The 13544-nt window shown below is 40.7% G+C and overlaps 1 protein-coding gene across 2 annotated transcripts in view; it reads left to right on the top strand.

Annotated features, from left to right (window-relative positions):
• Positions 1-13544, top strand: part of LOC117970365 (E3 ubiquitin-protein ligase TRIM39-like) — a 92357-nt gene that overhangs the window by 321 nt on the left and 78492 nt on the right. The window contains exons 2-3 of one of the 2 annotated variants that reach the window (XM_059018334.1): positions 281-414; positions 10229-10283. In XM_059018334.1, coding sequence (XP_058874317.1) covers positions 10253-10283 — 31 coding nt within the window. In that variant the 5' untranslated portion in view covers positions 281-414; positions 10229-10252. Of the gene's footprint in view, positions 1-275; positions 415-10228; positions 10284-13544 lie in introns of those variants that run through there. The other variant, XM_059018335.1, reaches the window with a different exon arrangement.

Here is a 13544-nt window from a genome sequence, read left to right on the forward strand (position 1 = left end):
TATAAATGTCTCTCTCTGTATTTTTTCTATAATAAGTGACTGTGCTGTCACTTGCTGAGCACACCGCTACAGTTTAGTACTTATAAAAATGTGAATAAAACAATAGCAAAATCGGGACGAGTTAACAATTTTACTGTTTCTGACCGGGACGAAAAATGAAGTCTGAGAACAATCCCAAACCCAAAGTAACAGGCACGGGAAGCCAGCGGATTCGTGTGCTCGCCCAACTACTGAACTGTGGTTTTTTTTTTTTTTTTTTTTTTCTGTCTGAAAGAGGAAGAACACTTTCAGTTTCGATATGAATCACAAGTCGTTCAGCGAGCCAGTCACACAGGAGCACAGGAAGCGCTTTCCAAACCCGCCCGTGTTGTGTCCCGATGTGAGGAGCGCTGAGACAGGCTCGCTTTTCTAAAGGTAAGCAGGACATTAGAGCACGCTGTTGTGTTCAAGGAATGGAGAAGAGAAGTCAAACACAGACACAGATGCTGTCTATATATATATATTAGGGGTGAGGCACCGTATTCGAATATTCTACATACAATTAACATTCAAATTCTTTGCTATAGGTTTGATGTTTATACAACAGTAGTTTTTAAGGAATACGTTATTATTATTTTTTTTAAATTCTCCGTAAAACTCTCATCTCGCTGGCCACTGCAGATATTGACAGGTAGGCGGGCGCTCTTCATCATGCAGCTCTGCTATTGGCTAAGGGAGTGGAGGCCAGTGACGCATTGTTTCCTGTAGTCTCGCGTCTGAATTATTTTGAGAAATTAAATGAGACCACTGAACAAAAGCATATCTGTGCACAACAGCGGGACTTTGATTGCGTTTTCCTCTTTCCCCAGAACATGTGTGGACGTGCGGATCTCTTTAAACAACAGCGTGGTGTTCATTACAGAGACAATAACAAGTTAACTGTTAGGTTATGGTACACTCAGTGCTTAATTTGTAAATCGGGAGGTCCCGGAACACAGAGTGAGCGCGAGAGGGGGGGTGTTTCGGGGGGCTCTGAGGTACCGGAACACATGAGAAAAAAAAGTGACAAACACAATGTAGCAGCGCAGCAGACAGAGTAAACAGCCAAGTAGCAGTGCCGCAGCCCTTCCGGTCCGCGGCGAGCTCAATACAATTCAATACCGAACCCGACCGTGTTTAAAAACACAACGGGTGTGTCAGCAGAGAGCAGCAGAGATTTTAATTGTGTTTTAAATATGTTTCTGAAATCGGAGGGTAGTGGAGAGATGTATCTGTTGTGTCTAATTTAAACATTGCATCCTCACTAATCAGTTTTATAAGGCGATATTTAGTTTAATAAGTAGATGCCGCTGTTTATATTTTACATGCTGAGTGAGACTTGCGTGGTGATTTCAGCTGGCTTTTGAATAATGTGTTACTGCTTACCTCAGAGGTTTCTTTCTTCTGTTCTCTCATTAAATACCACTGTATATTAGCCATTTTTTTCTGTAATTATTAGTGACACAGATTAAAAAAACAGATTGAGTGATTTAAATGCTGTTTCAGTTGTATGTTGACATTTTTACCCACAGAAACACTGTTTAGATAATTGTTACTATTAAGGTGTAGTAATATTAATAGATCAGGTAAGTAAGTTGGTCTATGATGTCATAGCCGTGTGGTAAGACAATTCTTACCGCACAGTCATGTGATCTTGTTAAGCCAATCACAGCACTTAATTTATCCAAGTCTTTTTCTAATAGCCATTAGACTAGACGCTGCGAAACAAACGGTGTTGAAATAATACAGAGATGTTTCAGTTAGTCAAATGGATTTGGCATGGCAAATCAATCTGTTTCATTGTGCATGGCAGTTACACAACGCTTCCTCCAAAAACAAAGCAAACGAGGCAAGGCACGGTAATGTGAAAGTTAATCATTAAACAGTTTTAGATACTGTGAAACTGTGCATTTCTTTAAATCTATGATCTTTCGTTGCTTTTGTGCATTTTCATTTGCAAGTGAACTGTGACATTAGGGCCTTATCGAGCAATTTTGAAGACTAACTTTGGATGCTGTTATTTTTAAATCTTTTGCTAAATTGCATTGCCTTTTACGTTTTAAGCAGTTCTGTGCATGGGTAGCATTTAGATTTCATTTTGCTGTTGTGTCATTAATGGGGAATTGTACATACTGCTACAGTACGTACCGGGTTTAAAAGTATGTACTTGTTACAGGCTGGCTTGAGCGGTGATGTCAGACCCGGAAGGACACACAGTACTGAGGGTGGATTGTAAAACAGAAAATAAAAAGGTTGAACAAACAAAAACACTTTTACAAAAACAAAACGGCCCAGTAGCCAAACCAAATAGACAAACAAACAGTGGACAAAACAATCAAGCATCGTGCTGGTCCTCCAGCACGCCTAGCAATTGTTTATCTTATTATCTTTACCTCTATCACCACACCCGTTCTCCATTCACAAACACACATCTATATATATACAGCTGTGCTGGGTTTCAATTACTAATTAATCATTCACTTGAATCCCAGCACGTGAACTCATTTGTGCAATCCCTGTGCTCACATACTAATCCACATTTTATCTGCACCTGAAGTGATTGTGCAATCCGTGTGCCTAAATACATATTACAACACTCGTGCTACAAGCCCAATTTATATCCTGTGCACCTAGATATATACCCCAACAATAACACACCACATGCAACATATAACACAAGCTACACACAGGGGCGGGGCACCCCACCACACTACTGTATTACAGTTCACTTGTCCAGTCGTCTCTTTTGGCAAGTGATTTTTTCAAAATCATATCGTTCTGAATTAAAATACTACTTCTGTTGTTAAATATAGTACTGTACCAACAAAACCAATCGAGTACCATCTAAATGGAAGCCTCCTTATTTTATAACACAGTCCTTTCAGCTATGTATTTTTGACATTGTGTCTTTTTTTGTGTTCCCTGAAAATGCGGACAGGTTTTTGACTTTTACTGCTGTGTTATTCCCCCAACTCATGCGCCAACAAATTTCAATGAAAGAACCAACGTCTCCCTGTACAGTTCCTCAAACGCAAGTCATATTTGTGTGTGTGTATGTCTGTGCATGTGTGTGTCAGTGTGTGTGCATGCGTGTGTTTGTGCGTGTGTGTGTCAGTGTGTCAGTGTTTGCGTGTGTGTGTGTGTCAGTGTGTGTGCATGCGTGTGTTATTATTATTTATTTCTTAGCAGACGCCCTTATCCAGGGCGACTTACAATCGTAAGCAAATACATTTCAAGTGTTACAGTACAAGTAATAATACAATAAGAGCAAGACAAATACAATGTTTGTGCGTGTGTGCAGGGCAGGGGGTTGTTTGGGTGGGAGAGGGCAGGTTACAACGTGCTCACCTACATACACCTCAAATCAGATGAAATAATCAGATATGCATCACACGCGTTTAACCGTCACTGAAGTCAAAATTTGATGGGGTCGGATATGTGAGTGCTGACTGTAACATACTTCCCTTCAGGTAGTTTGCCACAGTATAAAGAGTTCTTTCTTAGAAAAATATTAATTAATGTGGTTCATCATTTGCAAACTGTGAAATTCTCAGACAGAAAGGTATCGGATCTGTGATCCGGGTGGACAAATGAACCCCTGATGAAAGAGAATCAAGGTGCTTCCTGAGGAGGTAATAGTGCTGCCCGTTACCATTAAAGATTGTACAGTATTTATCGAGATTACTCAGGACTTCAAGGGAATGTTGCATTTTACCCCCTGAAAATACACTTTATTCTCTGTGTTAAAATTAGGGGGTAAGTTACCCCCAGACCCAAACTGACTTCACAACAGCACACAAACTGACACTTCATGAAAATGACGACCCGGTTTCAAAATGTTACGATGAAAACAGAGACGTGTTCGTTGAAAATCAGGAAAACGCTGCCACAAGAAAAAAGACGTTGAGTGATAAACACGCACTAAACATTTTAGTAAAAGCGTAACTGGAAGAAGATGAAGAAAACAGGAGCATTAATCAAATACCAGAACAGCAACTCCACAACATTACGCTATACTGGGAAGCAAAGACGGGTATTTAACGCGACACAAATATGAACATTCAATTTACTACGGTAACCAAACGGACCAAAAGAAAGTTTAGTGGCAAAAAAAAGCATTATAAAAAACAAGGGAAGGGAAATGGTCACATGTGCTGCTTTTTCAAGTTATTGTAAACAACTTCAACTAATCCTTTACAATAGCTTGAAAAAACTGTGATTGTATCTCGGGCTTCTGGTGACATGGATACTGCAGGTCTCGTCATTTATCATGCCACGAGAGTTTATTCCTTTTATTATTATTATTATTATTATTATTATTATTGATGTTTTATTTTTTGGACTGCCTGTTTTGTCTGGGATGAGTCGTGATCAGTTGTAGTGTAGATCCAGTTCGTTTCTCCCCTAGTTGAAGCCTGTATTTCAGAAAGGTTTATTTGTAGCTTGTATTGTCATTCTGGAGTATTTGGCTGTCACTGTAGTTGCTTTTCTGTCTCGATGGCAGCGCGCTGTGTTTATTCATTTTTAGAAAGGGAAGCTCAGGAACGAACAGAAATTCAGCACCGACTGAAACACTTTACAGCAGGTCGATGCAGAGTCGGTATCCGCATGGGATGGGATGTCGTGTGGTTCAGTTGTGCGAACCATGGAAAGATTTCTGGGGGCGCGCCTGTCACAGTTCATATGTGGTGATACTACAATGGAAACTGCAATCTAATTTAAAAAACAAGCATACAGTCAGAAATCCAGTTAAGTGATTGTTTTGTACTCAGACAGAGGAATTTTGAAATTCAAAAGTCGTACAGCTTTCATTTATACAGTGGCTTTCATGCTGTGGGGCTAAATACATGTTGTGGAAGATATGAAATTTACACTGGCTTACCTACAGATGAATTGAAGGGTTATTATTATTATTATTATTATTATTATTATTATTATTATTATTATTATTATTATTATTATCATTATTATTGTTATTGTTTTAATAATATGCAGCAGAGAGTTTGAGTGTGGGGTACATTTTCTCTTTTAATTGTCTTGCTGTCCTTGTGGGATCCACAGCATAGTAAAGGTTAGTGAAATTCTGGTTCTGATTCGGATTATTATTCAGCAGTGGGTCGACTGGACTTGCCTCTGATTCACTTGCATCCGACAGGCCTTAGGCCAGCCTCCACAGGCTCTCTGCTTACAATTACAATTAATCAATACTGTGTCCTGCCATTGTCCATACACTGCAACACACACTGAGAGCGATTTCAACCACCTTCTCTCTATAACCCTAACCCTAACCCATGCACTGCAACACACACTGAGAGCCATTTCAACAGGCAGGCTGCTGATAATCAGATCACTAGTTCTAACTGTGATACACAGACAGGCTGCTGATAATCAGATCACTAGTTCTAACTGTGGTACACAGATAGGCTGCTGATAATCAGATCACTAGTTCTAACTGTGATACACAGACAGGCTGCTGATAATCAGATCACTAGTTCTAACTGTGATACACAGACAGGCTGCTGATAATCAGATCACTAGTTCTAACTGTGATACACAGGCAGGCTGCTGATAATCAGATCACTAGTTCTAACTGTGGTACACAGACAGGCTCCTGATAATCAGATCACTAGTTCTAACTGTGATACACAGGCAGGCTGCTGATAATCAGATCACTAGTTCTAACTGTGATACACAGACAGGCTGCTGCTACACTGGTGACACTGAAGTGATTGTGATGAAATGTAAATGAGATCCTTTTTATTCTCATGATGTTTTTCACCTGCAAAGCTGCTATGATTTCTATATAAACCCATATGAGGCAGTCCGTGTTTAAGATGCAGTTCAGAAGTGTCACTTTGTGCTTGATATTGTCACAGTTTAACATGGAAAGTGACCAAGCAATCAGAGTGCATCTTTTAGGACTGGCTGTATATTTGTTTCAGTCTTTATTGCTCTATCACACTATAAAGTGGGGTATGTTTAGCAGTGCTGGTTCAATGTACAGTACAAAGTGCAGCATTGCTGAAAGTGTTCAGGATGATTCCCTTCTTAGAGCAGCTCAGTCGTTCAACAGACAGGTAAAAATGTATTCATATTTCTTGGTATTATTTACGTTATGTCAGTCAGTTTCATGTGTGATATATTTCAGAAAGGAGACAGCCACCAATGGAATGAAATGAATGATTTATTGAATTGACAGACAGACCTGCCTGTAAATGATTATTATTTAGACTGATGTCTTTAATTGTAAATATCTTTATTTATTTAGTTCTACCAAAATATGACAAATCTAATATTTATACAAGTCCTTTAGAGGTGTGCATATAACTAGAGAACATATTTACTGTAGGGTAGCAGTGTGGAGTAGTGGTCAGGGCTCTGGACTCTTGACCGGAGGGTTGTGGGTTCAATCCCAGGTGGGGGACACTGCTGCTGTACCCTTGAGCAAGGTACTTTACCTAGATTGCTCCAGTAAAAACCCAACTGTATAAATGGGCAATTGTATGTAAAAATAATGTGTTAAAAATAATGTGATTTCTTGTAACAATTGTAAGTCGCCCTGGATAAGGGCGTCTGCTAAGAAATAAATAATAATACTGTTGTGTTGAAACTCACTGAAGACCTTCTTTAGCACAACAGGTTATTGATTGTGTCATAATGTCTCTGCATATAGAGGCTGTCTGTCTGTCTGTCTGTCTGTCTGCCAAGTCGGTTGCTATCATATTCAACTGCTTAAAATACAACAACTTGTTAAGACACTAAAGTGATACTAAAACAGTAATTTAATGTCTGTACTCACTTGTTTGTTGTCTCATGCTGTTGAATATGTGAACTATGCAGCTGGTGACTGCAATGAACTCAGCATTTTATATTTGAGATGTTTTGTGTATGTGTTGTGTATGGACTTGGTGACGGTCTCTCTAAATGTGTCCAGTTGTAATATGGAGAATAGCTGCAGCTCGCATGCTCAGTGTTAGTTAGTGGAGTCCTGGTGTGAGAGCATGTAACACAGACAGCTCTTATGCACTCAGCTTGTTTATATTTGAGATGTTTTGTGTATGTGTTGTGTATGGACTTGGTGACGGTCTCTCTAATTGTGTCCAGTTGTAATATGGTGAATAGCTGCAGCTCGCATGCTCAGTGTTAGTTAGTGGAGTCCTGGTGTGAGAGCAGGTAACACAGGCAGCTCTCATTTTATATTTGAGATGTTTTGTGTATGTGTTGTGTATGGACTTGGTGACGGCCTCTCTAATTGTGTCCAGTTGTAATATGGTGAATAGCTGCAGCTCGCATGCTCAGTGTTAGTTAGTGGAGTCCTGGTGTGAGAGCATGTAACACAGGCAGCCTTCATTTTATATTTGAGATGTTTTGTGTATGTGTTGTGTATGGACTTGGTGACGGCCTCTCTAATTGTGTCCAGTTGTAATATGGAGAATAGCTGCAGCTCACATGCTCAGTGTTAGTTAGTGGAGTCCTGGTGTGAGAGCATGTAACACAGACAGCTCTCATTTTATATTTGAGATGTTTTGTGTATGTGTTGTGTATGGACTTGGTGACGGCCTCTCTAATTGTGTCCAGTTGTAATATGGAGAATAGCTGCAGCTCGCATGCTCAGTGTTAGTTAGTGGAGTCCTGATGTGAGAGCATGTAACACAGACAGCTCTCATTTTTTTTTTTTTTTTACTGTACATGTAACCATGTATTGTTTCAATAAAAAACAGGTTTCAGTGAGTTCGTTCTGTTATTTCAATATTAAATAGTGCTAGCAAGCAACACTGATCCAAATACACCACAGTAAACACAGTAGCGTATATTTTAGATATTTCCAAACCATTCTTTTCCATTATCACAATCTGAAAGCTAAGTTTAATGAGTGGCAGTTTTTCTACTGCAATCCAGCTGCAGTACATTTTAATTTGCTTAATGTTTTTTTTTTTTTTTTTGAGGAGTGCACTTTTTAATTACAATCCCAAGTATGTAATTGCGCTCTGCTGTCACCGTTCTTAAAATGGTCAGTTTGAGAAATAAATTCTGGGTTGCGGTTCACTTAACTCACACACTCAAAAATAGAAAAATCTGCCAATGTTTTGCTTGTTAAGTTTTAGAAGGTCATTTTAAGACAAATAAAGTGAGGAAAATACAGAAATTATGAATTTATTTATGAAAATATAGCTGAACACATTACTGTGCATTACCTTTCAGTTGAGGGCAGTGAGCGTCAGACGTAGTAGCCAGTAGAGGCCACTAGAGGGTGCAAAAGAAACAGTGTTGAAATAATAGTAACAGAGTTTGATAGTGACATTTAGGGGTAGAGGTTAGGTTTAGGGGTTGGGGTAGAGGTTAGGTTTAGGGATAGGGGTAGAGGTTAGGTTTATGGGTAGGGGTAGAGGTTAGGTTTAGGGGTAGGTTTAGGGGTAGGGGCAGAGGTTAGGTTTAGGGGTAGGGGTAGAGGTTAAATTTATGGGTAGGTTTAGGGCTAGGTTTAGCAGTTGGGGTAGAGGTTAGGTTTATGAGTAGGGTTAGAGGTTAGGTTTAGGGGTAGGGTTAGAGGTTAGGTTTAGGGGTTGTGGTAGAAGTTAGGTGTTGGGGTAGAGGTTAGGTTTAGGGGTAGAGGTTAGGTTAAGGGGTAGAGGTTAGGTTTAGGGGTAGGTGTAGAGGTTAGGTTTAGGGTTTGGGGTAGAGGTCAGGTTTAGGGATAGGTTTAGGGGTAGGTGTAGAGGTTAGGTTTAGGGGTTGGGATAGAGGTTATGTTTAGGGTTATGTTTAGGGGTAGAGGTTAGGTTTAGGGGTAGGTGTAGAGGTTAGGTTTAGGGTTTGGGGTAGAACTTAGATTTAGGGGTTAGGGTTAGGTTTTGGGGTAGAGGTTAGGTTTAGGGATAGGTTTTGGAGTAGAGGTTAGGTTTAGGGATAGGTGTAGAGGTCAGGTTTAGGGGTAGGTGTAGAGGTTAGGTTTAGAGGTAGAGGTTAGGTTTAGGGTTAGGTTCATGGGGCAGTGGCTAATTTTAGGGGTTAGATGTAAGTCACATATGATGTGGCGTGGACTGTAGTTGCAGGTCATTTTTTTTTATTATATTTGTTATAAATAACTTTAGATTTTTTGTATTTTCCCTATTTTTTTTTTTTCTTTAATTTAATACAGTGCTCCCTCGCTATAAGGCTCTCGGTTACAACGCGCCTACAGCATGTCCCCCAATTCCCTACACTAGGAACTACACTTTATAACACAGACCTCTTATTCAGCATTCGTTTCATAACTAAATAAATATTAGGCCTATTATGTGGTTATCTTTCCTAATGTATTTTTTGCTGCGAGAGGAGCTGCAGCTTTCTCCAGGAAGCTAGACGCTTCAAGTTCGCTTCAGCCCCACTCCAGCAGCCGAACCTGGAGCGAGCCCATTCCCTCTTCCCCTCTCCCAACCCGCTCTCCTTCTCATACTTGGTTTGCTTGTCTGTCTCTTTGAACTGAAGTCCCGACTGCCGTTTAGCCAGGCTATTTATAGTTTAAAAACTGCTATCATTATTTTCTCTTTCTTCTAAGTTTGCAGGGCATTTTGTTAATGGCACATGTCCAACACACAAACCTTAAGTGTATTTTTATTTTAGTGTTTCGTTGTTATTGTTCTAAATTGCTTGAATACAGCGTTTCATTTTAAGCAACATTTTTACACAGCAGTACTCACACACCTTTGATCACCATCACAGCTGCTGCATGAACCCGTGGTTCCCGTATTCTGCTGGTGTTAATACAGCACCTCTGAACTTCCAGGCATTTGTGTTTGATCAGATTGTTATCGTCCCTCTCGCGCTTCAGTTTAAAACATGTGACATGCCGGCTTTTTTCCCTTTACAGACCGATGTCAGCGCATTCATAAATATTGACACAAGTGTTGTGTATGGAATCTGTGCGACTTAGCCACGCAAATCACATAGTCATGTTATTGGACACAAACCAATCCTAACACAGGTGTCTCTCTAGTTGCTGTAGCTGAATGGGCACTGCGGCCGTAGTTGCCGTGGATAGACATACATTTTGAGGGCACTCACAGCAATAGCTGCTGTTAATGTCGAGCCCTGTAACCGAGAACACTAATTTCATACAGTATATAAAAGCGAATATAAAACACAAGCCCTAATTAAAATATCTCTTATAAGCTTTGCACAGTTGGCTGTACATTATTCCTGATTTCACTGTCTTTGTGTGTCTAATCAGCTGTGTGGATGATCAGTACAGAAGATGGAAAAGAAACCTGCAGACGTGGAAACAGGTAAGAATGAAAACTTCCAAATCTTAAAAGCAATCACTTACCTGTGATTAGCAAAACAACTGTTTGGTTTGTTTTTGACTGTGATAGCAGCTCATTACTCCTGCCTCCACACTATAGATTCACTCTCCCTGTGCAGCAGGTATCAGGACATCACCACCATATTAACCACTGGCTCTCACTTCACTACAGTAAAACCTCCACACTATAGATTCACTCTCCCTGTGCAGCATGTATCAGGACATCACCACCATATTAAACACTGGCTCTCACTTCACTACAGTAAAACCTCCACACTGTAGATTCACTCTCCCTGTGCAGCAGGTATCAGGACATCACCACCATATTAACCACTGGCTCTCACTTCACTACAGTAAAACCTCCACACTGTAGATTCACTCTCCCTGTGCAGCAGGTATCAGGACATCACCACCATATTAACCACTGGCTCTCACTTCACTACAGTAAAACCTCCACACTGTAGATTCACTCTCCCTGTGCAGCAGGTATCAGGACATCACCACCATATTAACCACTGGCTCTCACTTCACTACAGTAAAACCTCCACACTGTAGATTCACTCTCCCTGTGCAGCAGGTATCAGGACATCACCAGCCATCACCACCATATTAACCACTGGCTCTCACTTCACTACAGTAAAACCTCCACACTGTAGATTCACTCTCCCTGTGCAGCAGGTATCAGGACATCACCAGCCATCAGCACCATATTAACCACTGGCTCTCACTTCACTACAGTAAAACCTCCACACTGTAGATTCACTCTCCCTGTGCAGCATGTATCAGGACATCACCACCATATTAACCACTGGCTCTCACTTCACTACAGTAAAACCTCCACACTGTAGATTCACTCTCCCTGTGCAGCAGGTATCAGGACATCACCACCATATTAACCACTGGCTCTCACTTCACTACAGTAAAACCTCCACACTGTAGATTCACTCTCCCTGTGCAGCGGTATCAGGACATCACCAGCCATCACCACCATATTAACCACTGGCTCTCACTTCACTACAGTAAAACCTCCACACTGTAGATTCACTCTCCCTGTGCAGCAGGTATCAGGACATCACCACCATATTAACCACTGGCTCTCACTTCACTACAGTAAAACCTCCACACTGCAGATTCACTCTCCCTGTGCAGCAGGTATCAGGACATCACCACCATATTAACCACTGGCTCTCACTTCACTACAGTAAAACCTCCACACTGCAGATTCACTCTCCCTGTGCAGCAGGTATCAGGACATCACCACCATATTAACCACTGGCTCTCACTTCACTACAGTAAAACCTCCACACTGTAGATTCACTCTCCCTGTGCAGCGGTATCAGGACATCACCAGCCATCACCACCATATTAACCAGTGGCTCATTTTCACAGTTCAGTATTCATTCACAGATACATGATGCAGTTCGGTCTCTGAGTTAAAGCTGATAGGATTGTTGATACAGTAATTCCACCCCCTAAACTATTCTGACAGGGCATGTGTGCTGAAACTATCTAGACAGATGCATCGGCTTGGAGTGATTGTTCCACAGCGACTGATCTGGGGTCAGTTTACCTGAAACGCACGACAGTAACACTGATATTTACAATTCTGAACTCCACAAACCTGCAATCTGAAACACACGACAGTAACACTGATATTTACAATTCTGAACTCCACAAACCTGCAATCTGAAACGCACGACAGTAACACTGATATTTACAATTCTGAACTCCACAAACCTGCAATCTGAAACGCACGACAGTAACACTGATATTTACAATTCTGAACTCCACAAACCTGCAATCTGAAACGCACGACAGTAACACTGATATTTACAATTCTGAACTCCACAAACCTGCAATCTGAAACACACGACAGTAACACTGATATTTACAATTCTGAACTCCACAAACCTGCAATCTGAAACACACGACAGTAACACTGATATTTACAATTCTGAACTCCACAAACCTGCAATCTGAAACACACGACAGTAACACTGATATTTACAATTCTGAACTCCACAAACCTGCAATCTGAAACACACGACAGTAACACTGATATTTACAATTCTGAACTCCACAAACCTGCAATCTGAAACGCACGACAGTAACACTGATATTTACAATTCTGAACTCCACAAACCTGCAATCTGAAACGCACGACAGTAACACTGATATTTACAATTCTGAACTCCACAAACCTGCAATCTGAAACGCACGACAGTAACACTGATATTTACAATTCTGAACTCCACAAACCTGCAATCTGAAACGCACGACAGTAACACTGATATTTACAATTCTGAACTCCACAAACCTGCAATCTGAAACGCACGACAGTAACACTGATATTTACAATTCTGAACTCCACAAACCTGCAATCTGAAACGCACGACAGTAACACTGATATTTACAATTCTGAACTCCACAAACCTGCAATCTGAAACGCACGACAGTAACACTGATATTTACAATTCTAAACTCCACAAACCTGCAATCTGAAACGCACGACAGTAACACTGATATTTACAATTCTGAACTCCACAAACCTGCAATCTGAAACGCACGACAGTAACACTGATATTTACAATTCTGAACTCCACAAACCTGCAATCTGAAACGCACGACAGTAACACTGATATTTACAATTCTGAACTCCACAAACCTGCAATCTGAAACGCACGACAGTAACACTGATATTTACAATTCTAAACTCCACAAACCTGCAATCTGAAACGCACGACAGTAACACTGATATTTACAATTCTGAACTCCACAAACCTGCAATCTGAAACACACGACAGTAACACTGATATTTACAATTCTGAACTCCACAAACCTGCAATCTGAAACGCACGACAGTAACATTGATATTTACAATTCTGAACTCCACAAACCTGCAATCTGAAACGCACGACAGTAACACTGATATTTACAATTCTGAACTCCACAAACCTGCAATCTGAAACGCACGACAGTAACACTGATATTTACAATTCTGAACTCCACAAACCTGCAATCTGAAACGCACGACAGTAACACTGATATTTACAATTCTGAACTCCACAAACCTGCAATTCCTTTCTATTTAAACCTATATTTTGTAATATGTATCAGACAGGGGATATGAACCTGCAGCTTCAGTGGAGCGGGCACACCGCTGGCTATGAGTGCAGCCCTCAGTGAACAATCAACCCGAGGGACCGCTGCCCTGTCAAATAGCAACATTGAATAGCAAGATTCA

Source organism: Acipenser ruthenus, chromosome 59, assembly GCF_902713425.1.
Source record: "Acipenser ruthenus chromosome 59, fAciRut3.2 maternal haplotype, whole genome shotgun sequence".
Classification (NCBI taxonomy): domain Eukaryota; kingdom Metazoa; phylum Chordata; class Actinopteri; order Acipenseriformes; family Acipenseridae; genus Acipenser; species Acipenser ruthenus.